The sequence below is a fragment of the Pundamilia nyererei genome, unplaced genomic scaffold, assembly GCF_000239375.1.
Source record: "Pundamilia nyererei isolate P.nyererei 1_Seehausen unplaced genomic scaffold, PunNye1.0 scaffold00276, whole genome shotgun sequence".
NCBI lineage: Eukaryota > Metazoa > Chordata > Actinopteri > Cichliformes > Cichlidae > Pundamilia > Pundamilia nyererei.
In genome coordinates, this window is record NW_005187677.1 from 201,227 (window position 1) to 229,081 (window position 27,855).

At 39.4% G+C, this 27,855-nt stretch overlaps 1 protein-coding gene across 3 annotated transcripts; it reads right to left on the minus strand.

Annotated features, from left to right (window-relative positions):
* Window positions 1–350: 350 nt before the first annotated feature.
* Window positions 351–27,855, minus strand: LOC102205960 (voltage-dependent L-type calcium channel subunit beta-4-like). 3 transcript variants are annotated; one of them, XM_005750498.1, is made up of 14 exons: window positions 27,605–27,855; window positions 26,026–26,109; window positions 14,991–15,161; window positions 14,712–14,834; window positions 14,485–14,612; window positions 11,562–11,638; window positions 11,065–11,084; window positions 9,278–9,358; window positions 8,266–8,324; window positions 7,932–8,041; window positions 7,674–7,825; window positions 6,672–6,767; window positions 6,174–6,359; window positions 351–5,110 (listed from the first exon to the last, which is right to left on the minus strand). In XM_005750498.1, the coding sequence occupies exons 1-14, from the start codon at window positions 27,665–27,667 to the stop codon at window positions 4,847–4,849; spliced, it is 1,614 nt and encodes a 537-aa protein (XP_005750555.1). In that variant the 5' UTR covers window positions 27,668–27,855; the 3' UTR covers window positions 351–4,846. The 3 variants fall into 3 exon arrangements, with proteins under 3 accessions (XP_005750555.1, XP_005750556.1, XP_005750558.1); XM_005750499.1 differs by lacking the exon at window positions 11,562–11,638 and having other exon boundaries at window positions 11,065–11,083; XM_005750501.1 differs by lacking the exons at window positions 26,026–26,109; window positions 27,605–27,855 and adding an exon at window positions 19,942–20,391.

Genomic DNA, 27,855 nt, shown 5'->3' on the forward strand with positions numbered 1-27,855 from the left:
CTAATAGTAATTTGGTATGGCCCGCGGTCCAGAGTTTGACACCTATGGACTAAAATGTATCATACTGTTGTTGGTATAATGGTGTGAAACAATTTCAACACTTTGGGCTCCTTGATACCAACTGAGCTTCATTTGAATGCTGCAACCTACCTGGGTACTGTTGCTGACCACATCCATCCCTTCAGCACTACAGAATCAGAATCAGAATACTTTATTAATCCTGAAGGAAATTAGGGAGTGTACAGTGTACTCATTTTCTGATTGCTACTTCTAACAGGATGACAAATAATGTTTGGGGTTTTTTTTATCTTTTGTGTGAAACATTGCTTAAAGAATTTAAAGCACACGACTTTAGAACGACTCTTTTATTTTGAAAAAGAAATATTTTTAAGTCACTTGAAGCTCTGGCTGAAACACAGTCACCTCCAGTTCCATGTATTTTTCTTGAACTCCTTTTTATAAATTAGAGTGGTTTATTATGCATGCAATACCGCATTAGCCGCTTAGATTTTCTTCTTCCACAGAAAAAAAAAAACAGAGAGAAACACAAAAATCCGCTAAAAGTCCAGATGAAGCTGCTTGGAAAAGGGTGTTTGGAGAAGCCACAGCATGAAGCGATGTACACAGTTTGCGGTTGCATAGTACAGTACATGAAGTTCCTCATTTTAAAACAGCATGCCGTCTTGTATTGCACATTACTGAAACTTTGTATACTGGACCTTGCTGTTGTCCCACACGGGTTGACTTCGTCTTATTTCAGCACATGTATACAGCAAATCGCATCTCAAAGACATTATGTACATTTATCTCTTATAAAAATAATTGACAGCAAATATTCATGTATTATTTTTCTACTGGAATAAATGTTTATTCTTTTACTTTCTCGTTCTTTTTTGTGTTTTATATTATACCAAAGAAAATCTTCTCTACACGTCCTGTGTTTTGTGGTCACCTGGAGATTTAGTCAGAGAAAAAAAATCAATCAAAGATGAATTTTGCTTGCAGAGAAACTTTTGCTGACACATAAAGTCAGAAGGAACAAAGAAAAGCAGGTCTGGAGGTCTGTGTGTGAAAGTGGCATTATTTCATTCTTACATTTCTCTTCATAAAGAGAGCAATGGTGGGACGCTGGTCAGGAAATCCCTTCTGATTGTCTCAAGCAGCCCAGCTCAGCATTGGTTGGTTTGATTTTGAATGGTAAATGTCTCGCTATTCAATCAACCAATGGATTTTATGCTATGGGGCACAATGAGACAGATAAGCTGCTTGTAAACAGTAGTTTTATGCACTCTTTTCCCATTTAGATAACATGGAAATAACCAGGAAACCAAGGCAAACAAACAATCTGTGCCTTTATCCCAGATTCACATTGTAGGAACAGCTGCTCAATAACCACTGTAGTTTTTGCTTACTCATTTGTGCTATTCAATTTGTTTCATAAATTATTTATTTCTGTACTTTTATCCAGATCTATGCAAAGTGATCCACTGCACCTTCTTTTACATTTAAATCAATTTATAAGAGCTGCTTAAAATCAGGGAAAGTCAAATTATGTCACGTCAGCCTCCTTTTCTAAAAAAAAAAAACCCCAAATGATCTAATCAAGCCTCCCAACAGCTCAAAACTGTTTCAGGCTGTAGAACTGTTGGGGACTGTTAAATATCGGTCGTGGTTCATGTCTAGATTTTGAATATTCAAATAAAGAATAAAGATGCTACAGTTTGAAGAAGTTCCTCCTGACCGGCTGAAGTGCATATCATCAAGATTTAGTAAAGCTAATGTCCTATGTTGGACAACTCTGCACCTCACAAGCAACCAAAGATTTTCAGTGCTAATTTTCTTTTACAGCTTCAACACAGACTTTATTAGGCCTGCTCATGCTGCCACCTAGTGGCTGCAGCATGCTTATCCTTATTTGTGCTGTAGCTACATCACCATCTGATGTCATTTATAAGAACACCATACCAGAATCAAATTTGAAAAATCTTGTGAACAAATTGTACTTATTCGTAATTGAACATGTTTAACTAACAAAAATATAATAAAAATCAGCCTAAAAACAGCTCCCACTTCCTATTAAACGTTTATGAGAACACTCTGTATAGATCTCGGACAAAACAATAATAGTAATTTGCTATTTATAAGGCACCAATCTAATTTGGTGCTGCAGCAGTCAGTACTGTACATCGTTTTTGTCATAAGGGAACTAACATTTAGAATAGATGTATTTGTTTAACATGCCAAAGAAAACTCTTTTGACACACATTCTAATTCTTACTGTACATATGGTAATTTTCCTAAAAATCACATTTCTCCAGGTGTGCCAAGCTCAGATTTTGCCATGATTGGGACCAAACTATGCTTATTAAAAAAATAAATAGATTTTTAAAGCAAACTAGTTAAAAGTAACTGCACTGTGTTATTACAGTAGATTGTTATTACTCAGTTTTTCAGTGTTATTGATTGATTGATTTTCTTGGGGGAATAAATACTTTATATTTAATGCTTTAATTCATTTCTCAGTAAACATGGTTTAAATTTAGTATTTAATTACATGGCACGTTTGGTCCTCCATACAGTGAAAGAAAACATTTGAATCCTTGTGATGTAGCCGTGTCACTCACTTCCTGTATGTATCATATCACATACAGGGAGTTGTGAGGTACACTGCAAAAACAGGCATTTAGGTTGTTCTTTGTGTTTTTGGTCCTGGAGAAATATGGAAGCCAAAAAACTGTCAAATTTACAATAGTTTTTATCGAAAGAAGCACAAATTTCCAAGATAATAAAGAATGTTCCAGCAGTTTTTCTAGTCAACATGACGACTTATTCATCTTATTATCTTCTGATAACACGCAACGTGATTCCTTACTTTATCCTCATGACTTTCTCTTATTTGCATATACTATAATAGGACACTTGAATGTTACCTAATATACATTTTTTAAGTACTTTGTTTTAATAGAAAACCTTAAAGTTGGTCCAGTGGTACCATTTATTATCTGGAAATAGTAAGATGATTAAGTCAGAATCACAAGATAATACTATCTCTTAAAAGAGTGGGATATGTACAGCAAATTCTGTTAACAAAACTTAAGATCATCATTAGCAAACACAGCAGCTCTCATGCTCCATACAAAGCACCATGTGGGCAAACTGCCCTTTTTTGTGAGGGTTCAGCCTGTGTCAGTTGTTTCAGTGCACTTTCTAATATATAACATATTTCTGGTCTAACAGAAACTTATCAGTGAGATGGCTTCACTTTTATACCATGCAGGCCACTTTAACATTTTCTAAATTATCAAAATATTTGCTTGTGTCGTTTCAGTGTACTGAATGAGCGATTACCCTCAAGGATCCAGAGATATCATTCGTCTGCAGTTTGGGACATTTTCTTTTCTTTTTTTTCTATTTTTGGAGAAACGTGCCTCATACTTGTACAAACACCAACTTGATTACAGTGGGCTTTTTTTTTTTTTTACCTTTGGAGGGAACATGCTCTGCAGTCAGGAAAACATGCCAGCTACACAGGGAACGAACATGGTGCAACCAATCCTGCCGTGTAACATTTATATCATTTCAACCCCTTAAAGCCAACAAAAGGAACTTTGACAGAGATTAACCAGTGACTTGACTTAATGCTAACCGACATCCATATGTGTGTTTTACCTCTACGTAACTGTGATTTTACTGCTAACAAGTGCAAAATAATTTGTAGCTTCAGCAGCAGATGGAACTTCACGTCAAACAAGCAAACAAACAGAAGAAAAACAAGACGCTGGCAGGGGCAAAAATGTCAAGAAAGAACATCCCAGCCAGCTAAAGAGGCTCCTCCTGCATTGGTTTTAATGCCAGTCCATATTTCAACAGTATCAACTGCATCTCAAGTAGAATTTTGCTATTGTAATCCACTACAATATCACACAGTCTCGGCTATTGCCTTGTCTAACTCTCTAAGTGCTAGCTGTTTAGAACAGCAGCAGTATTGCCTTCCTCTACAGTGTAACAGAGGTCTGATCCCAGCACCATCAGAGTCTGTTCTGCTTATGACGGTCAGGGTCTTCACCCAAATAAAATCCTGAAGCTATGCTACACAAAAGCTGGCCTTGCTCAAAGTGACTTTCAAATAGCAAAATAGTTTGGGAATGTGAAGCACCAGTTTTCAAAACTAGCAGCCAGATATCATCTGCATAACCAACCCACAAACCCACCACCGAGCGCCTATCCACAACGAGGTGAAAATTGGACCTCCATATCTACACCTCATCATGGGAGAATCCAGAGTAAAATATCAGTGAAGTGGATGCGGAGGTTGATCAACTACAAGCATGCAATAAGCTAAATGAAGAGAGGATTTATACATGGCCCAGGATAGGGGCAGCAGCCTTTCAGCAGTTTGTGTGCAGAGGGCTTCCATCTGACCGGGTGTGACGCTTCAGGCACTCAGAAGCCCATACAGTACATCATCACCATCTGACTACTATCCATAATTAGACTGCTGACACCGGCAACAAGCACTGTGTTGCACATCTGCTGAGCATTATGTTAGTAAAATCCCAAAAAGGTCCCAGAAACTTAAAGAAATTTTACAAGTTTTGTTAATGTTGGCCTGAACCTCCTCACTACTCACACTGTTGACTGATGGGGGTTTGCCCTGACAGCTTGATTAAAACGAAAATACCTGAATGTGATTCTTTTTTACTTTGAAAGAGGAAAAATAGCCAAGTAGATCAAAAAGAAAGGGGGGAAAAAAAAGGTACAATTTGGGACCATCTTGGCTCTATTGCAGCGTTTATTTTGGGTGGAATTTTGGGCCGCGTGGGCCACTGTGGCGAGAGGAGTGTTTTCAGAGCCGGTGCCGGGAGTCATGGCTATAGCTGCCCGGTGAACTGCGATTGCGATGTGGCTTGTATGCATCCTGATAGGGATCCTGGTAGTCCTGGTAGGCGTCCTGCTGCTCTCGGCTATGCTGGGAGCCAGAGGACATGCGGTTGCGTCCCTTATGTGCCCGCTCGTTGTGGTAGTTTTCATCTGATGTCATCAGGTTGCGACGTTCATTTGGGGTCGAGTGGTCTCCTGTGTGGTTACTCTGTCGCATTCTTTGGCTCTGCTAATCACACGAACATACCAAGGACATAGATAAGGCTCAGGAGGGAATGGAAGAGACCTAATAACACAGTATCCACACAAATGCACACACGTGTTTGCTTTCAATTTCTAATGGGGAGTTATCAGTGGGTGTAGATTTCACTGCCTGCAGCAAATAGGATTATGACTTGCTTAGCATGGACATCGTGAAAATCTGTTCAAAAAGAGGAGGAGCCAGAGATAGAATTTAGGTCGAATCAAACATGCACTGTCGGATTTGCGCAGTTAGGCAAACAGATGACAGTAATAACATGCAAACACATGGCAAAGCAAAAATGTTTGACCAAATGTATTAATGTAACGACACACTTGTGTAGGTTTAACTTTCTCTGATATGTGGGACTGTGCTGAGTTGCTGATGACGCAGGGAGAAGAAGAAAGATCACAGCGACAATGACAGTAAGTATAATGTAAAAATACTTTTGCAAGTTTTGCAAGTTGATAAACATGCTTATCCTTGTCCCTTACTGTCCACACTGAGTCAACATACATGGATTAAATGTGTACATGACTTTTGCATTGACGCAGAGTCTTCTGTATTTCTTTTTGAGCGTGACAGAAATTTAGGCTCTGGCACCACTGAAAATATTTAACATTTCATGGTTCTTCACTGAAGACACACGAAGAACAGCTCACTCCATATCTGCAAGGTTATCAGAGGGAAGCATCAATGGTTTCTTTGTTGACACATTAAATCAGGGATCTTTCTTTAAGCTGATAATAAAACAGTTGGATTATGCAGGATGCTACAGTGCCAACACTCTGGTGTAGATTTAATGGACAAACTGTTATTTCCCAGAGAACAAAATGCCACAACTCCAACTGTTGTGACTAGACACAACAATTTATTTCAAAAAACAAATGCTACAAATTTGGAAGGTATAACTCTTTTTAAATAACATGAATGAAGAGGAGAATGAATAAAAATGATTTGCAATAGGCTGGGTTTACTCTTTTTACTTTTATTATCTGAACCACACCCATCAAGGTCAAAGAAAATCATTTTGGTACAGGTGGATGTGTACCTGCAGTCCAGAGATGCTGGTGGGGTAGGGCGTGAGTGTGGTGGGGCCCAGGTTGCGTCCCAGCAGGGGGTTCAGGGGCGTCGCCATCGAGGTGTGGGTCGCTTTCCAGTATGCCTCGAGATACTCGGCGAGATGCTCACAGGCGTCCTCCAGCTGGTTTTCATCCAGGATGATGTCAAACATTTCCTGTTAGCAGCAGAGGACACGTGAAATACATTATGTCCACTCTTACACTGTATGTGAGGCTCAGCTATGAATGTACATTAGCACAAGGAGTAATGATAATAAACATCATATCAACGGCTTCAATAAATACAAGTGCTTCCAGTTTTTGCTCTCCAAGACATAAAAATCTCCCTGACTCTTGTTTGACCTTAAGATGCATTTGTTTGGGAGTGCAGAAACAAAGTTTATGGGCAACTTTTTAAATACAGAAACTGTAAAAGTACGAGAACAACGAGCCACACAAGCCAGCGCAGGAGGAGAAAGTTGGCTTACCGGTGGACACTGGGCTAGTTTGTCTGCTGCCACGAGCTGGACGTTCAGGTGTTTGCTCTGGGACTTCCCTCTGGACTTGACTAGCCTCTGCAGAACCTGGATGAAAGAGCAGAAACGCACACAAAGAAACCAAAAGTATCTCAGTTTTGGGTGAACTGTCTGCTCATATCATCTGCACCTTCTTCTGAGAATTTGGGATTTTTAATAATGTTTACATCTACAAATAAATATTATATCCAATGGGGTTAAACTGCCTCAAAATATTTATTTATGATCACCATTAAGCCAGAACGTTTATGACCAAAATGTGATGAAAACAAGTAACAATTATTGGTTGAAATAAATAAACAGTCCAAACATGTTGGAGGACTCATGACCTCAGTAATGCAGTGATGCTATACGCCTAATATTGCTGCTTCTTCCTGGTTTGTCTGTACACTGGTCAGTTTTACTGGTCAACAGTAGAAAAGCATGCTAGGAAGATGTCTTGTAAAACACGTGCAAACAGTAAACAGCAGATTCTCAGTCTGATTAAACTTAATCCTAAAGACAGACAGTTGATCAAAGTGGTTACTGTTGTAGTCCCAGTGCTGAGGGATGAGGTGAAGAAGACATACTCTCCCATGCAAAAGTGCCAAAGTGCAGATTTATATCCCCCCAACACACACACGTGTGTTCATCAGAGGCTTTAAAAGTACAGGACTTCATGCTAGTTTTGAGGTAACACTGTGCTTGTGATGAGCTGTAACACCCGTGGATAAACAACATGAGCCTAACAGAGAGACCATTACCTTTGTTCTCGATGTTTGTCTCCAACTGAATGACTCTGTTGGACAGTCACTGTGAAGATCATATATGCTTAATTTCCTGTTTTGTCCAGCCTTGACTTGATAACCTTGTAACCCATGGCCTGATTGATAATAAACCCATCAGAGAGAGTAAAAATGTTTCTTAGTGCGACAAAAATCTCCCTCTTTGAAGGTCTGCCTATGATCCGAGTACCTTTGGTGAGGAGACTTTAACATGGACGATGATGGGGGCCAGGGAGGTCTTGAGAAGCTGGGCAGGGTGGTTGATGGTGTCGGCATCCAGAACCACCAGCTGCAGGGAGCGGGCCAACTCGAAGATCCTTTCAATCTCACTTTGCACCTCAGCTAAGGGGACAAAGACAGACATTAGACATTTGCATGATTCTCACTACTTACAATTAAACTTCACAGTTTCAGACTATAGCTCAGTCAACATATACGTGAAACTCACCTAAACTGGAGCGAGTGTTGGATCTTTCTATGATGGCCCTCTTACTGGGGTTGTTAAGAACAGACCTTTTGGCCAGCGATATATCTGCTGTGACTCGTGTGATAGTTATCCTGTAATAAAGAAGACATAATTTTTTTTAACCAGGGCACTGACTCGATTTTGAAGACTGCACAGAGAAGAAAAAGGACCAATAAGAATTACTCTCCATATTTTTTTCTTCTTGCAAGTAACTTTATATTTTACTTACCATTTATTGGGAGTGAATAAAGACTATGTTAGAATTAAAATAGTTCTATAGTTCTTCCTAAGAAGTGTGCATTTAATTTGTCTTTACCTGCCATCAAATCTGTGCTTGAGGAAGTCAAATAGTGCTTTCTGCATCATGTCTGTTACCTGCGAAGCAAAAATGAAAAATTGGTCAGGGACTTAATCTCGGAATATGGCTTTGTGTGCTTTGTGATCCTCAGTATGAATAAGCCACCATCCATCAGGCAAATTCAGGACAACAAGACAGATGGCACTTTACTGCTGCTAAAAAAACATAATGATGTCGGATGCCCCATCTGAGCGAGCAATATGGAAATGACATCATCAGCTTAGATAGTTACCATGTGACCAAATGCAGCATAAATCAATGAAATGTACTGTTGTTTATGTATAAAGTTTTTTCTTTTCATTTACCTGATATTTGTTGTTATAATTGGTATTTTAAAACAGGAAACATGGTAAAAGGCATGCACCCTGCACCACTGTAATAACTGAACATAATTTGTCTGTACAAATATACTTTAGAACATAAAAACCATTGTTGAATAACAACCTTTCCACAAGTCAGCATTCAGACACTCCTAGCTTTTAGGTTTTACTTTGAAAGGTTTTGATTGGCTCTCACAGCTCACAGTTGAGAACAGTCTAGACTTCCCAGCACTAAACGGACATGACGGACACAGCTAGCTACAAGCTGGTGATCATTGAGGAGTATTCGCAGTCCCATACCTGGCACTGCATGTACCTCAAAGCAGTTCTAGTATTCTGCTTTTCTACAAGCCACGATTATCAGCAGTATTGGAAGCAACAAGAAAAAATCTGCCAATTACTCAACATATTCTTATCTGAACTCTTCGTCTCCTTGCTAGTCTGGCTGCAATCTGGATGTTACGTGGGCGATGACACGTTCATAATTAACAGTGCCAACAGAAGGCTATTTTGGGGGACTCAGTGAAAAATGTACAGGAGTCATCTCATTTCTTGTCCTATTTGTAATTAAATTGAGATTATTCATGTTTGTTTGTTTTTAATGTGAGAACGTCCGATTGTTCATTCGGCTGTAGAGGCAGGCAGCTTACCTCGTAGCCCTTGAGTGAGGGTCCCACCAGAACTACAGGCCTCATGGAGGGAACCACATCATACGGGGGGATGTGCTCCGTCTGTTAACACAAAGAAGCAGCGGTACACTCAGGCTGACAAAAATAAAACCACAAGAGACAACAGACTGACGAAAAAGCAAAGCAGACAGCTGCGATAAACCTTTTTCATAGCAGACGCCGTGGCTCCGCCACAGCAGGAGAAGCACAGGTGTGATAATGATGGCTGCATTAAGGGCAGGACCTGCTTTTGCTGATGCTGGTTCACTATCATGAGTCACTGCAACACTAAATAAAGCTAAGACGTCATTATTATACCTATGCTTTCATTACAGTGACGAGGCGAAACGTCTGCCTAGAAACGGGTTTCTGGACTGCAGAGTCAGCTCAACACACAACCACACGTAGTAAATGGGAAGCTGGTTTACTGCCATGTCAGGGCATGAAGCAAAAAGAAAAAAAATAAGAATACTTTTAGATTGTCCCAACTTTACAAAAAAAATCTAACACATTATCTCAAATAAACGTTAATTTAACATGTTAGCTTACAAAATGTGGTTAATGCACCGGTGTTTATCATTTGCTACATAAACGACCACTGTACACAGATTTTGCCCAAACACTCACAAAACTACAGTTGAACCCAATTTCACAATAAAGGTACGACCACGACACAGTACAACTCAAAACAGCAAACACTTGGTATCATTTAGTTATGTAAGCCAACACATTTCATGTGTAGATAGTTCACACAGTTAAAAGCCGCATTTTATTAAACAAAAACTGTGTATTACAAGGTAATAACAATATCAGATTGGGGTATATTTTGTGGTGAATAAAAACATTGAAGTTTAGGACAAAGTAAATATTAATAATACTTTTGGTGACATGGCATAGTCTTTTAACATCACTGCGTAACTTTCTCTGGAATCAAACCAAGGTCTTTCAACTGCACAACTTAAAATTATGTAAATGGATGAGACTGATTCACATTAAGCATTCAGGGGTGGTTGAATTTCCAAATAGCATATGCAGTTGCCTACAAAATTCAGATATTAATTCAATTTATAATGATCTATTGCACTCTCTCTCTAAGTATATCAACTGACAGTAAACAATGTTCATAATGAGAAATGTTTCAGGTAAGTTTTTTTGGATCCCAACTTTTATATAATTTACAAGATTAGATTAGATTAGATTCAATTAGATTAGATTAGATTAGATTAGATTACTTGGTTTTGAACTCCTTGGCCTTTGGTTTGATTGGGTTTTTTGGCACTCAGTCAACATATTTCTGCAAAAATGGCCTGATGCATAAATTCTCATGCTTGTTATATATGTACTGATCTATGTCATATTCCCTTACAAACTGAAGCGTGTGAATATAATAAACTTAGACATAAGATGTTACTGGCTTTAATTTTTTGGGGGGGGGGGGGGGAGTTAGTATAGCCAGGTCAACCATTTTCCCCCACTTTCCTCTCCTTTATGCAACAGTAAGACTAGGTAACCACATGTGGCTTCATATTTAATCCACACAGCAGAGACAGTTTTTTTTTTATTGTAAAGTATCTATCATAATGTATTATGTTGCGCAGTGATGGCATTATGGCGTCACAGGAATCATTATAACTTGTTGTTGGATATTTCAGTAGATCTGAAGTATTGTACGCTGTTACTGTAACTTCCTCTAAATGCTACCCGTTCCCGTCACAACAACAAGAATTGAGTGAATAGTATATGAGTGTGTTTTACCGTCACCAACTTACCACTTTCTGTTTCTGCTTTCCTGTAGGAGGAAAGAGAAGACAGCGACAGTGATGTCAGTAGCTGCTGCCACAGGAGGAGTCACCAGAATATTTCAGAAACACTCCAACATGCTTCACATATGCAACTTTCCATTATAAGCCATAACAAATGAAACCTACCAAGGATAACTATAATATGAAAAATAGAAAAAAAAAGCAGTTCTATTGTCCTAAGGTTATATTCACAAAGTCACATGAGTGCAGTTCAGAGGGGGGGTCATAGTCTTGTCGTTGGGTTCACACTGTGGTAAGCCCCAGTCTCAGAGCGCCTGCAGTCCTCAACTGGAGGAAGAGGAGGATCATGGGAAAATGTACCAACAACTCTGAACTTATGCTCTACGCAGAGACATGGGAAGGTTTTAGAGTCTTATTTTCTCTATGTTGTTGTGGCCGAGAAGCTTGGCTCTAAGCTGGCAGCTGGCTATTAAAAGCCCTCTCCCCCTGTCCGATGTTCTCACCTGCTGAGGATATGAGTGGTCGGATAGAGGCAGAAACCTCATCCTCCACACTGGAAGAAGAGTTCCCTCCAGACTTACTGGAAAAGACAATGGGAAAAAGAAAGACAGAAAAAACCCACAGTATTAATTCAGAAAAGGACTGAAACCTAAAAAAAAAAAAATCTATAGTATGCTAAGACTAAAATAAAAACTAAAACTAATAATAATGAACATTTAATTAATTTAATATTGGTCAGCTAAACCACCTTAAACATCAGAACACCGTAACACAAGTCTCTGTAGTTTCCCATATTTTTTAATTTTTCTAATAGTTTCTACTGTAAGTATTTTCATTTTCTCTTTGTGTTCCTTCCTGTGTCTTCCTGATTGTCTGTTTGGCTTTACTCTTTGTGTTTAGCATAGTTAATTCCAGTTTTATTTTGAAATTTATGTGACTGCGTTTATACTTCCTGCTTTTGTTCTTTTCCTGCCCTTATTACTCTCTGATTGAGTTCATCTCTTGTTGCCCTTCTCCCTGGTGTGCATTTAGTTCGCATATCTTTTTACCTACTTCTCCTGAGTCTCCTCTCGTGTCTGCTTGTTGCCCAAGTTGGAATTTCCCCCTTCTGTCATCACTTAGGTCCACTGCTGAATTTTTCCCCATAAAACTTCACATCTTCCTCAAATATTTACATCATCTTAAGTATGGCAAAACTAATCACAGCATTAACAATTATTAATTCAAGAATTTTTTCAAGTTACTTTCTTTCTTTTTTTAAATATACAGTGAATAATTTGAACAGAAACTGAGTGAAAGTTGCATCTTCTTTTAGAACTAAAATAATTTTCATGAAACTTGGGAATTCACCTTAGATGGCTTTTTGTTACAGATGTCCATTTTTAAAAGAGTATGAGGCCCATTGTTATTCAGCTATTATACACTCAGCAGACACTTTATTAGGTACACCTTTTCAAAGACTCTTTATTGTGTGTGATTTTAAATGTGACTGTTCATGTTCAAAGGGCCAGTAAGCATCTTCTTTCTTGGTGAAAATGCCAGAGGTCAGGGGAGAATGGCTAGACTGCTCAGAAATGATAAGGAACAACAGTAACTTAAACAACCACTCATTACAACCAAGGTCTGCAGAAGAGCATCTCTGAATGGATAACATGGCAAAATTTGAAGCAGGAGGACTATAGCACCCAAAGACCATACCAGACACTACTCCTGTCAGGTAAGAATAGGAAACTACGATTCATCAAAATTGGACAATAGAAGATTTGAAAAATGTTGCCTGCTCTGATGATTTCTGGTTTGGCATTTGGTTAGAACTTGGCGTTGTGGTTGTGTAATGGATTGGGGGATATTTTCCTGGCACAGTGTGTTTCCTTTTGTACCAAGTGATCATTATGTAAATGCCCCAGCCTGCCTAAGTATTGCTACTGACGAATTTGCGTGTCATCCTTGCGCAGGGGCCATGCTAATCTTCTCTGTATCGTATCCAATTTAGCGTACGCGCTTGCCGAAGCAAGCAATCTCTAACATAGTGGTCCTAATTTTCAGTTACACAGAGTAGTCCTGTTTAACGGGGGTTCGAATGTCTCTCCCTGTCTGTGAGGTTCGATGACAAAAAGCCACAGAAGCCACGCTGTTAAGTGAAGCTTCAGCATTCCAGTCGAGTAGGATTAGTATTAAACTCAGCAGCAAGGCTCGGGGAACTGCCTGTGAGTTATTGTACAAATTCTGGATGACAGAACATTCAAGACACATTATACACACACACAAGGAAACTCGAAGGCTGATAGGTGTGCTAATTACAGCTATTGAAACCGCTGGACTGGTACAGTCGACACGAGTGGAGAGGACGGAGTAAATGGGCATGAGTCACGAAAGAGTCAAAGGAAACTTTAAGGAGTAAATTAAAATAAAATAAAATAAAAAAAAACACACAGTGAGACACCAACACAGTCAAACAGATGACAAGGCTTTTATGGAGAAGTTGCATGCTTTTATATAGGATGAATTTATTTTAACTTCTGTATTGGTTAAACAGCAGTCTCAGGGGCTGTGTCAAGAGTATTGCATCAAAATATTCAAAGGTGTGAAGCTGATAAAGGAATCAATTCAGGTTGTTAATATAAACTGGCATTTTGGATCGCAATCAATCGCCATTTCCATCGCTAAGACAAGTCAAAATTCCCACGGCACCCCTTCCCTTCCTACTCCCCCAACTAATTACAGGATTTTCTTGAGCAATTTGATTATCTCATTAGCTGAACAAAAGTTATGTTGATAAAATTGAAAACATGTCCACAGTAGTTCCATATAAAAGTTGAATTGCTTAAATGTCTTGTTGTGTCCCATTAACACAATCCTAAACACAAAGATAGCAAGTTCACTGTCAAGCAAAGAAAAACAACGAAACCTCACACAGGAAAGGTTAATTAAATTATTACCAAAATGTACTGTACTGTAAAACTCTCAGCTTAATTTGTCTTTTTTGTGTGTTTGTTTGGGCAATTCTACCTGTTTATAACCATGATTTGTCCAAAGGTGATCTAAAATTACTGAGGACATCTATTTCCATGCTACCTCATTCTCATTCCTAGCAATATATGTATTTAAATAAAATGTCAGCTAGATTCATGAGATTTTAAATACTTTGCTTTAAAAAAATGTGGCAAGTAGAACACGTAGAAGTAGTGCACTCAGTGGAAGCTACAAAATCTACCAAATTCTGGTTTATCTGAATAATGTTTGCTTCTTACGATCAAAATGCTACAATTTTGGTGCAAAGTTGACTTTAAATGATTCTTGTCTTATTGTTACTCAACGCATTAGACGCCAGGTTTTTGTGCTTACGTTAACGTTTGTGTGATCAAGTAAGGTTTGATTTACGTGAGAAAAACAATGAGACGACGACTGTGGTTTTGTGCTACTTACCCTTGGACTCGTCCTCTCTTTTGCTCCTGCTGGAGTCGAATGTTTTCCAGCTTCAGAGGGCTGGGAATGAAGCCGATCTCGCAACCCTCTTTCACTAACCGACCGATCCACCAGTCATTGTTGAACTTCTGAAGATGCAAACATGAAAAGGGATCAGATCAAATTGAATTTTGTATCATCACATATATGCCGTAGTTATGATGTTTTAATACAAAGTACTCATTAACCTCTTTTATGTGCAGGAAGTCCTTGGCGTCAAAGGAGATGGCTGTGGCTGGCACTGGAACATCTTCATCCAGTGCGCCACAATAGCTGACGTTGGTCCTTACAGCAAATGCCACAGGTTTACTCTGAAGGACGGAAACACAAGCTCAGTGAGGATCAGAAAAGTATATTTAAAATGATTAAAAACTTCTTACTCTAACAGACTTGAAGACTTTTTATTGATCTGGGAAAAAATCCATAATAAAGATAAACTAGCATGAACATTGTCACAGCCTGTCTACCTTGGCTCTTTCCAGTTGAACGGCAGCCTGCTGTTCCCTCTCCTGTCGGCTCTGTCCCGGTCCTTGACTCTGGCTTGGGCTCTGGCTCTGGACCTGAGCCTGCACCTCCCGCTCCTCCTCGAGAGAGACATCTGAGTCTGATGGTCTGCTAGTGTATGAATCAGCTGATCCCTACGAAAAAAATCACAGAGATTACTGAAACTATACAGACTGGATACATCTTTTGATAAGTGCACCAATCAGGCATAACATTATGGCCACTGACAGGTCACCTGTTAGTGGGATATATCAGGGAGCAAGTGAACATTTTGTTCTCAAAGTTGATGAGTTTGAGTCAGAAAAAAATATTCAAGCATGAGGATATGAGCAAATTTGACAAGGGACAAATTGTGATGGCTAAACAACTGAGTAGGAGCATCTTCAAAACTCCAGCTTTTGTGGGGTGTTCCCAGTCTGCAGTGGTCAGTATCTATCAAAAATGGACCAAGGAAGGAACAGTGGTGACCAAGAGTCACTGATGATTGGGTACAGAGGGCTGGCCCATGTGATCAGGCAGACAAGTTGCTGTAAATCAAACTGCGAAAAAATGTAATGCTGGTTCTGACAGAAAGGTGTCAGAATACACCCTGCATCGCAGTTTGTTGCATATGGAGCTGCATAGCTGTAGACCAGTCAGGATGCCCATGCTGACTCCTGTCCACTGCTCAAAGTACCAACAATGGGCACACCTGTATCAGACCTGGACCATGGAGCACTGGAAGAAGGTAGACTGGTCTAGTGAGTCACATTTTCTTTTACATCATGTGGAGGACCAAGTCGCTTACCTGGGGAATATCTGGCACCAGGATGCACTATGGGAAGAAGGAACCAACTTACAGAACTTAAAGGATCTGTTGCTAACATCTTGGTGTCAGATACCACAGCACACCTGTTTTGGTGGCAAAAAAGAGACTAACACAATATTAGGCAGGCGGTCATAAAGTTATGCCTGATGGGTGTATGTTGGGAGTATGTTGTCTTTAAGCATGGCAAAATTATTCTAGAGCAAGAGTTGCTGCCCAACAAGAACAGGAAATAGCTTTAAATAGTGCTTTAAATTTGTTATCAAGTTATGGCTAATCCAAACTAATATTAGCACTCTGTTCCTGATAGGGTTATTAAAGAAAATGAAAACTACACTCAAGGCCTCTAACATAAAAAAACATCTCTGCACAGCGAAACACTGTCCCAATATCAGGGACTTTAAAGAAAAAGTTAGAACAGTGTGGACAGATGCACCCAAATGACCTGAATTTTCTCTCTGAAAAGACAAAAAAAAAAGCACAAAGGCTCTGAGGTTCATTCAGTCACATGGTGATAGAGGACACGTTTCAAAACAAGGATGTGCTTTAGCTTTATCTGAAAGCATCTGAGCTGCTAAGCACCATAAAGATAAATTGTTTATGGGATCACTTGCTGAAGTTTTGGAATTCAATGCGCATCAGCTTACAATCACAGTGCCAAATACTGAGTGGTGGCTTGGCACACTGAATGCAGAACAGGTAAAATCAACGATATATATATATATTTATAAAAAAAAAAGAGTAGGCTGCCAGGAGCATCTCAGACAAAGTGGATTTCTATTCTTGTGCTGTCAGCAGTTTGCATGTCTTCATACATTTAATTGATGAAGATGATTCTCTGTTCTCAGAGAGTGAGAGATGTCTTCTAGTTATTTTTTACTCATCTGAAACAATAATCCCATACAATCATGAAACTGTATTAGTCAAACTACAGTCTACACAGCTACAGAAAATACTTCAAACATAACCACAGACATTTATGCACATGGCAACATTTTGGTTTTTCTGGTAGAACACCTTTCCCTACAGAAAAAATAAAGCTACTATGGACTATTAAAACCAAAGAATATCAAAATAAGAAAATGAAATATAAACTAATGCTTACCTGGTGCAGTTAAAACAGTAATACCTTGTTTGCTTTTATAAGACAAACATATGCAAGTATCTGCCCATGACTTGTTTTACAGACCAAACACACTGTGCAAACTGAAGACCTCTAATCAGCAGGGTTGGGTCAAAACTACCAAGTAACCACAGCACTAAAAGTGGGAATCCCCAAGCACCCCACGATACGATGTTACTCCAATACCAGCTCCAAATTATGTCCTTAAAGTTAAACTATGTTAATACTTGTTTTGTCTAATAAGATAAAGTTATCTCACTTCAGATTTTCTTTTGTTGTTTTGGGTCAAAAAAAATGCCAAATGCCAAACATAACAACACTGTGACGAAAACCTCGCTTAATAAGACAGACGGTCTGCAATTGATTGGGGTCAAGCTGGTGATTACATGTAATCTGTTTCTGATAATGCAGCAATTCACTGTCATAAACCTTTTTTTTTTATTACATATTTGTTGCTGTCTACGTATACAGAAATTTACATTTAAGATATACAACCAGGATACAACCAGCTGGTAACCAGCAGTAAAGTCCTCTTCTACCCTCCTTCTACTATATGTAAAACAAAATTCAATACAATCAGACAGCCACCTGTTATTATTTTAGATGTAAAGCAGTTGCTGTCATGTTTTTACTCGTGTGACTGAGCCGTTGGCTTGCTCCAAATTAGAAGGTAGCTTTGTTCAGCTAAATGTGTCCACTGTTGGATGTTTTTTTTTTCAGTTGAGCCAATCTAATTTCAGTTTGCTTGGCTAATGTTATCTCAGGACAATGGTGGATAAGAGATCTCTGGTTAATGGTATTGTCAGTGCATTTTAATGTATTTATTAAAATATCAATATGTGGTGTCTGTGCAACTACTGCAATACTATACTGTCCTGACTTTTTCCCCCTATACACCTACAGAGCAGATCTGAGTTAGAGAAGAAGAATCTGAGCAAGGCCACGCGACGTGACCCCTGAGATGTGTTGAAGAACAAATGCAAGGTAATGGTGGCAGTGCCGAGCTGAAAGTAGGTGTTGTAACAAAACTCGATGCAGACTCTATGCTCTCGGCAGCATTTGTAGTGCACAATGCAAAGCTGGTCAGGGCAATGCATCTAACCTGCCGGAAACACCTGGTTAAACACAAAATAAAGATATCTCTAAAAGCTGATAAGTGGAGAATATTTGATAGGTTGAAAGCCAAATTTGCCAAAGGACCTGCAGCTAATGTTAGCATGTCAATCGCCAGCGCATAAGAAGTCGTCATCTTCTTCAAGTACTTAATTAGGTAGTTTGCTGACAGAGAAAAGGAGCTTTTGTCACTTTGTTGGTTGATATTTGAACATTTTTATACCGGTTATGCTGAAATTTCTTATTAGCATGCTATTCGTGTACATTTAATTTACAAATTTTGGCACCTGCTTGCGTATCCCTTACATCTGATACAGGATATCAATGGTCCATTTTTTTGCAACCTGTCAGGATTTTTTCTTTTACTTAGAGCCTCAAAAAAAACGCCAGGCTTGCAGCAGTTCATCCAGCCACCCAGTAGGAATTCCTTCAGTGCAACATTTTTTGCTCAAACACGACTGGATCAAGTGCTTCCTTCTGCTGTTTTAATCTAAACAATCAGCCACTAATGATGATTCAATTAAGGAAGACCATTACTCCCAAGAAGATCAATCAATTTAGTCATCACAGCTAAGCACTTTCTGTTTTGTTTTGTTTTTTTGCTGTTTTTTTTACAAGCCAGCAGTGGCAAGGCCTGACTTCAGCACGCTGCTCATTTGAAAAGTAAGCATCCCATCCCAGACTAACTGGGTGTTTTTGTAGGACTTCCAAGAACAAAAAGATTACAGAGGAACAAACACATCACTATGTTCCTGCTGGCTGTTTTTCAGCTGTATCAAACACATAGTCCATCTGTACAGTTTATTCACCCTCAGCCTGTGAGAGCTGTTACATGGTGTTATCTGTGGCTCTAAAGGGAGTTTTGTCAGGTCTGGGGGAAAATAACCCTGCTGATGTCATAATGATATAATTTGGGTTATCTCAGTTTTAACTTGGAGGCGAAGTGCTAATTTAGAACAGGAGGCCTGAGCTTCAGTTTCAGGGTATCAAGTCAGAAAGAAAGGAGCAAATAATGACAGCGTTGCATTATAAGGATGCAGTTCATTGGGCACAATGTCTAAATGTTAGATTACAAGTCAGAACACATAAGTCTCTGCAGTTTTTAATCTTGACCATGTGTCTCATAATCTGGTTTTCACAAGTCCGCCAATTTTATATAAAACGTCTTTTTCCCCCCGATATGATTTTTGCATCACTGCTCAACTCAATCTCATGTATCTGTGCGGAAGATTTGAGGGTGCACTGTAGCACTTGAGCTATTATCCAATGGAGTAGCTTCAGCATGTGACTCATCAGCATCAGAATCCACTTCATGACATCACGATGCATGTTTCGCCAAGCCTCGTCAGAGCCCTTACAGCACACAGTGGCACGATCAGATTAAAAAAACAAAACAAAAAAAAACCACTCAGCTCGACAATTTTTGAGAGAGTCAAATGTGGGAATGAGGATCTATCAGAGTGGAGAAACGAGTGATTAGCATCTTTGAATCTTTGAATCTGGGCTTGGTTCACCTCATGAGTGTGATGAGCACTAAATGGCTCCTTCTGGATCCGATGGTTTCCTGACGTCCAATCTTACAGCTTTATAGGCAGATTGCCATCACATGCACAACTACACATGCAGATAAAGCAAAACACACACAACAGTGTGAATGTCACACATCAGAAGCCATCTGCCAAACACCCACCCACCCAACCCCCTCCTAGTCAAGCATAAACCACGATCACGCTACACTGTACCGTTGGCTTACCCATCGAAGGCCTCATATGTGTGTATATATGTGTGTGTGTGCAGTGAGCTAATTCCATCAAAAAACACACAGCTGAGAGCACAAAAGCAGACTCACACACACACCCATCCAAACACTCACCGCCTCAGAGTCTTCAAATCCATGCAGGTACAAATTGTCATACATGGAGGTTTGATATTCCAGTGAGCGCCTCTAGAAGAACGAGGGGGTAAAAAACAAAAAGAGTGTAGGCGGACGAGGAAGGAGGGGGCCCCAGATTTTAAAAAAAGGATGGATGTGGGGGGTGACAACAATCCCTTCTCTCCACAGCAGAGAAGAATGATTAAAAAAAAAAAATCTCCCCTCCCGTTGGATCACGCCTGGTCCTCCGGAGGCCCGTCGCTTGATGGATGCAGCTTCTCCCCGATCCCAGAGTGCTGCTGGCTGGCTCACGTTATAGGATGGAGAGGCTCTCCCTGGAGGTAGCCCAATCCTGGCATTTCATTTCATCAGGCTTCCTCGCACACACACACACATATACAACAGCGAGAGCAGCAGAGGCAGCGGCAGAGCAGTGGATCCTTCCTCAATATCCAAGCCTGATGACAGAGCCAATGTGCAAGAAGCTGATTGGCTGACTGGCTGTCCACTCATCTTGGATGAGCGCTCTCCTTGATTTTTTTTTTTTTTTTTTTTAGTGCGGGGAGGTAGCAGGGATCGGGGGAGGGGGATGGGGGATCAGCACCCTCCATTTCCTTGCTACCTCTCTTTCTCACTCTGCTTATTTATTCTCCAGAGAAAGACAAAACAGCTAAATAGCTCAAATAACAGGAGCATTATTAGAAACATGGATTTAAATTCATGGAAGTTCATTTTCTTTTGAGAATTAATGTGGTTGTGACACATCTACACCACTAATACCACTAAAATAAAATAAAAGTCAGGTACTGAATGGTTTGGATTGAACCTGAGCCAATCTTTTGTTAACAAATACTTAAAATAATTACTAAAGACATAGAAAGTACTATTTTTTAGGGTATCACAGTCCAAACACGCCTTATCTCCTTATCTCTTTAAATGTTAATGTAACTTTTATATTTCTAAATCATTTCCTGTCATTAAGGCCTAAATGTGGTTTCAAAGTCCTCTCCACACAGTCAGCAGTTAATGCTTAAATAATATGTTATTAATAATAAGGAACCATTTTCATGGCAGCTGAATACAAACGCTTTTCATTTGAAATGGTGCAAAAACACAGGTGTTACTGATGAGACCTGCAGAGAATCGGTTCTATTTATGAACACAGGCGTAATTAATGTGATCAGTAAAACCTGTGCTAAGCCAAAAATAGCTGCTGCTGAAAAGGTCTGCTCCAACTAAACTGAAACAACTAATACTTAAAAATGAATATTTTGTGGGTGAATATTTGCTGATAATCTCTTTTATCTATGATACCGGATTATTTAGCTACTGGAAAATAAAAAAAAAATGGGTGGACACTAGGGCTGCTACGATTAGTTGACTAGTCACGATTATGTCAACTATCAAAATCGTCGACGACTAATTTAATAGTCGACGCGTTGTTTGAAGCTTTGCAAGATCCCAAAAACGTGGCAATAAGTAGTAGGATTTAAGAGTGTAATAACGGACTGAAACAGAAGATGGCAGCACTGCATGTACAAGGATGTCAGCTGCCATTAAACCCCGAAGAAGAAGAAGCTGTGTCCGGTATCGTAGCTGTGTCCAAATTCAGGAACGGCATCCTCCTTTGCCTGCATTTGTAGGCCGATTACGTTACAGCGACACAACGAAGACTCCGACAAATGCGCCCTTCATTTCCCCAGATTTGAAGGATGGGCCGGGAGTATACTTCGTGGCCCAACCTATCCCAGAATTCATAGCGCAGCCCTACTCCGTTTCCAACAATGACAGCAGCAATATTACTCTTATTATTCTTTCTGGGTCACAAAATAAACGTTAAACATATTTTCAGGCGAGAATGTGGCTGTGTAAACTTCAAATATCTGCTCAGTTTATCAAGACACCACATATTTTCAAAAGCGCTCCGACATTTTCGGAGACGTCTGTTACCCACTAGCTCGATAGCTAGCCGGGGTTCAAGGCTCATTAGAGCCAGTGAGAACACCGGACTCCTGGCAAATCGTTTTCAAACCCACCGCCGTCTTTCGCTACTGAGGTTAAACATATATAAGTCACTTAGATAACTTAAAAATGTTATTGTTTGGCTTTTTTCAGTATTTAATTTGTTCCTGAGCAAATCGGTTTGGCTGAGATTAAAGTTATAGTTTTTATACAGCTGAATAAACGTCAAGCAGACAGCTGATTATCAGAAGTGTGAGATGCTGGAGAATATACTCTGGTGTCCTGTTATATTTTAGATAGCAAGGAGTTTATTAAACTTTACTGAAACAATCTGCGAATTTCATTAAAATTTAATAAATTATCATCTTGTCTTTATTTTTTGTTAGCACATACCTGAAACACTTAAAGCTGTAAGCTAATGATAGTTATATAAGAGCAGATGCTGCTGGTGCAATAAGCTGTACGTTTTACGTTCAATGGATGCATGATCTGATTAGTCGTTTGTGGCAGCCCTAGTGGACACATGCTTTAGAAAACTCTTGGAAATTCTTTAAGTTAACCAATCAATTAAGAAAATACTTGAGCCGGACCAATATAATTGGCAGATATTAGCTATTTGACAATTGACTGGTATCATCATTTTTAAATAAAAATGAAACCACAAATGAAAATATTAAAAACGGAAAGAAAGAATGGAGAAACACCCTTCAACCATGTTATGAGTGCTGATATTGCATAGGTTGTCTACCAGAGGGCACTCTGCAGCTTCCCATTTGGTACCACATGTTTGTATGTTCTGAGCAGCTGGGTAGAGCATAAATGAGTCAAGAAATCACTACACAAAAATTAGGGAAATCTTGTCTAAAAGTAAAATGAATATCAGCTTATTCGTTGGATGGTCAAATCCAAATGTGATGAGAAGGTGTTGTTTACCGTACCTTTTTTTAAAATAAAATCACATGAACAGTTCCAAATTCAAAGAAATTCAGTTTTAAGTCACAAAACAGAGAAATAAGCAAATTCAATTGGCTAACCATTTCAGCTTCACATTTGGTCTAAACAAATGTGCACCTAAACGCGTAGTGAGGGTGTGCTGGGAGGAGTTCAAGTATCTCGGGGTCTTGTTCGCGAGTGATGGGAGAAGGGAGCCGGAGATCGACAGACGGATTGGGGCTGCAGCTGCAGTAATGCGGACGCTGCACCGGTCCGTCGTGGTGAAGAGGGAGCTGAGTGTAAAAGCGAAGCTCTCAATTTACCGGTCGATCTACGTCCCTACCCTCACCTATGGCCACGAGCTGTGGGTAGTGACCGAAAGAACGAGATCGCGGATACAAGCGGCAGAAATGAGCTTCCTCCGAAGGGTGGCTGGCCTCTCCCTTAGAGATAGGGTGAGAAGTTCGGCCATCCGGGAGGGGCTCAGAGTAGAGCAGCTGCTGCTCCACATCGAAAGGAGCCAGCTGAGGTGGTTCGGACATCTGACAAGGATGCCCCCTGGGCGCCTCCTGGGTGAGGTGTTCCAGGCATGTCCCACCGGGAGGAGGCCCCGGGGCAGACCCAGGACACGCTGGAGAGATTATATCTCTCGGCTGGCCTGGGAACGCCTTGGTGTTCCCCCGGATAAGCTGGAGGAGGTGGCTGGGGAGAGGGAGGTCTGGGCCTCTTTGCTTAGGCTGCTGCCCCCGCGACCCGGCCCCGGATAAAGCGGATGAAGATGGATGGATGGAAATTGAAAAATATACTATAACTTGTCAGCACAATAATCTAATAATAATCAGTTTCACACTTTTTTTTGGCTCATGCCTTACAATGGTTTGCTTCTGCGCCTACCTAAAGGCTCAAATTAAATTAATGTTTAGCTCGCTTGAGCCAAGACGACAAAAGATGGCCTTTGGTCAACAAGAAAAGTACATTTAGCTCTTAGCATTTAGCCCCTAGATTTAGCTCTTTGAACACAGACTAACAAATATAAATTGTTTATCATTTTCAGCAATGGCTAAAATGTTAATGATAACTAAACGAAATAGCTGTGTACTTTAGTACTGATCATTTTTACCATAATCAAGCACATTTAACATACCCTGTACCCAGATGCTGCTCTCAACTTAACATAAAATTCATTTTTCCAATATTAATATACCAGTGAACCAACAAAATGTGCACTGGGGTTTAAATGCACTACATTACTGGCAACGAGAAGCTTGATGAGTGTATTTTAAGCAGACCGCCTTACTCACAACCATATGACTCATATACATTAAATAAACTTTCTTCAACATGAGAAAATAGTACAGAATAACTATTACTAACACTAGAAACGGCACATTTATAAAAAAAAATTACACCACTGAGTATAGCATGCTGGGTAACACCATGAATAAGAGTCTGCTGAGAGCTGTGACGGGCTCTGTGCCACATTCAACAACAGTAAAGACAGATGGAGGATGAAGAAAAGAGAGCAGAGATGCTCCAAAAATAACTTTTGATAAAAACAGACGAGCTGTGTCTGCTTTATGCACTTTTTTCCATTTTAAATATTGAAGCTGGTTTGTTCGGTGAAGAAGAGGCAACATCTTACTCAAGACTAACACGTATTTTTCCTCAATGCAGAATAATTTCTGCCCCAAATTTTGGAAATATAAGTCTAAATGTAAGTCCACTTTTAAAAGCCAACTTAGCTATGGGAACATTAATTAAACATTAACACTAATGAGCCATATGCTGAGTAAAAACAGTGGGAGCAAAAACTACCATTACATTTAACCTAAAAGCAGAACAGCCAGCCTGCTGAGGCCCGACTCCACAGCCCTGTGCCAACAACACAATATTTTCTAATAGAGACTGAGAATGCTACACTATTTGGTTATTTTGGTTGTTATATTTGATCTATTTTTTCTTTTTTTATGTACAAATGACAGAGGAATGGGCCATTGTAATCCTATATAAATCCCTGCTTATGCAAAAAATAGATTAATAATAACAACAACAAGAATAATAATAATAATTTCGCTCTTTTGCCTATAACGCCAATAATTTTAAAGATATCATTAGACAAAATTTTCAACACACCAACCAACACTACACAATAATAAAACAGTAAAATCTACTGCCCCTTATGTTTCCAGTAAAGCACCAGAACTGATTGATTGTTTTAAGGAATAACTAAATGACACCATATTCAGATATGCTGTAAATGTTTATATTTTGCATTTTATGCAGTATTAGACACTGCCTGATGTAGGGTTTATGCCACAGCTGCCCTAAATTAACACTTTTGGTAATTAGCAGCATCATTTTTTATGCCTCTGTAATGGTTGATCCAAGCTCTTGAATAGAAATTAGAAATTTGATGCTAAAATCTGATTATTATTGCTATTTATAAATTTTCAAATGTACTGCTTAACAAAAAACAGAAAAAAATTGTAAAGCACATTGATATTTTTTGATTAAGATGTAAAATTATAGTTATTTATTTGCAATTCATTTTAGTGCTTGATTGTTATGCTTTGTTAATTTCTGTATTCTCAGAGTAGTCCAGAGTGCCAGCTCGGATTTGGGTATGAAAATGTGAATTCAATTTGGTATTTGCCTAATAAATAATGATATAATTGTTAGTTTTTGACTTTTAAAATACTGGTGTTGTCTTGTTTTTATATCAGGTGACCTAATAATATTGTTAAGTACTTTATATTGAAAGAAAAGATGTTGTATAACTGCATCTAAATATGTAATTGGTGCACTGCCACCTTCTACTACCTGCACTTTACCACCCCCTGCAGTCAAAAGCAGTGTATGTCGTAAATGTGTGATCATCAATCAGAAACTCAGCAGAGTAAAACTCATGAATAGCTGGTTTTTTTGGGTTTTTTTGAGGTATGAAGATCCTGTTCAGTAAAAAACACCATGTATGATGTAGCCCATTTACAACACAGGGTAAGCAAATATCTTAACAAGGATTTAATTTAGGGAAAAATTTGATACATGGAGCAATTAATGCTAAACTATATGTGTTTTTTTTGTTGTTGTTGTTTCTACCCAATTTCCATTATTTGGTATAAATGCACAGAAATATCCACGTCAAACCACAATTTTACAACCATTCAGAGCATCTGTTCCCTGCAGTACCTGTCTGAGGATGAAGCTGGTGGAGGTGGTGCTGCCGTCAGACCTCTTGAGGCGACTCCTCCTGGAATAAGTCCCTCGGTTCACCTGACGGAAAAAAATGAACTCTTAACCAGCAGCTACAGTGTCAACTCTTACGTTTTCTTGTGCACATCCATTATATTTGGATCGCTTGCTGAAATGCCACATGAGACTAATACATGATGCAAAGTGACATTCGGGCACATGTGCTTCACACAGCAGCTGATGCTCTTTCCAAGATTAGATAAGGTCAACCTTACAAGCCATCTGACATGCAACACAAGCTAACTTCTATTATACGTTTCTGCATTATACGCTGCACTTGCCAACTTACTTTTCTCCTTACCTCACTCGTGACTTTCTTTCTTGCTCTCCTCCAAAAAATCCAAATATACCAACAGAGTTCATCTCCAGGGAGGTAAATTAATTATCTGCCAGTGATTTGCCCCATTTCTGTTCAAATCTCCAGAGTTAATGACAATGTCACCATTAAAAAGTCAGAGCCTACTTCCCTGAATTTATAAAACAGGGCCATTAATCTGGGTCACCATCCCTCTTCTGCCTCTCACTTTCAAGCTAAGAGCCCAAAGCCAAGAACTGACCCGCTATTATTACACACAGTAAAGATCGATCAAACTGGAGAAAAATAAATTATCAGCTATCTAGCAGGGGGCTGATATCGGGGGACTGATGCACTTCCTTCCCTTTATATCTACCACAGCTATTAAAATAGATGCACTGTTAGAAAGCTTAGGCCAGTCTTATGTTCTTTATAGATGCAAGGCAAGTAAGGCATTTCTGTGAGCTGAAATTGCAAAAAGCTGTATGAAAAGCATGACTTTTAAACATCAAGTGGAATCCACCTTAAACTGAAGCCACTGAAATGCTGACACACTGGTATGACTATGTCTTTTCTATCTGTTCTGTAATGCTTTGATTCATAAATAAACAAGGAAGAAAGTCATTAAGTAGAAAAGCATGGGCAAGGAAGAAAGCATGTGTAAAGGCTCAAAATAATTACGTTGAGGTGAATCAGTAAGTCAGTAAAACCATTATGAAAGCGAGATTTCCAAATAATGTAGTTTATTAAGTAGAACTAAAGTCCACTCAAAAAATAAAACTTTTATTAAGTAAAACATCACTGATCTGTTATTCCCCAACACACAGTTCACTTATTGTTCTTAATATCTAAACTATACTGTCACCTAGAGAGTATAAAGGTGGGAAGATGTGCATTGCAAAACACAAAGTTAAAATAAAAATAAAGAGTTGACCATCTGCTTTGTTTTGTGTCAACAGTCTCATAGATATTTAAATACTAAAACAGTACAGTTAGGTATTTTAAAGCCTATATTCATAATGTATTACAGCGGGGGGTTGTTTTTCTTTTTAAAACAAAGCTACCTTTTGCTGTCACCATAACGCTTGTAGTGGACTGAGCTACTGAATTATTCTGGTTACATTTTTATTTTAATTACATTTAAAAGACTTTTTCTTCACTTTTAAATTAAAATGTAGCCTCCGCAACTGTAACTAGCAGCCTTGAAGACACCTGACCTACCTGAAAGATGGGCGCTTGGATGCCCTCGCCAATCTTGTTTCGTATGTAGATGTGCCGGGACATTTCGGCCAGGACATCGGTCCAGAGGGCTGGCTGCTCCGGTCCAGCCCAGCGGAGGGGCGGCGGGTTCCGGGCTGCGTGCTCCAGTTTCACGCCACACAGGAGAACATGAGCGCTCGTCACGAGACAGGTGTTCCCGCTGCTTGTTCCTGCCGCGCGCGCCGGGAGCTAAATCAGACACACTGCAGTCG

Excerpts from the sequence above, each read along its gene's own strand:
- LOC102205960 (XM_005750498.1), bottom strand. The coding sequence starts at position 27,667 with ATGTCCCGGCACATCTACATACGAAACAAGATTGGCGAGGGCATCCAA. Across the intron at positions 14,835-14,990 it reads TTCAACTGGAAAGAGCCAAG|AGTAAACCTGTGGCATTTGC; the intron begins GTAGACAGGCTG and ends TCCGTCCTTCAG. Across the intron at positions 5,111-6,173 it reads CCAGCATCTCTGGACTGCAG|CAGAGCCAAAGAATGCGACA; the intron begins GTACACATCCAC and ends TCGTGTGATTAG.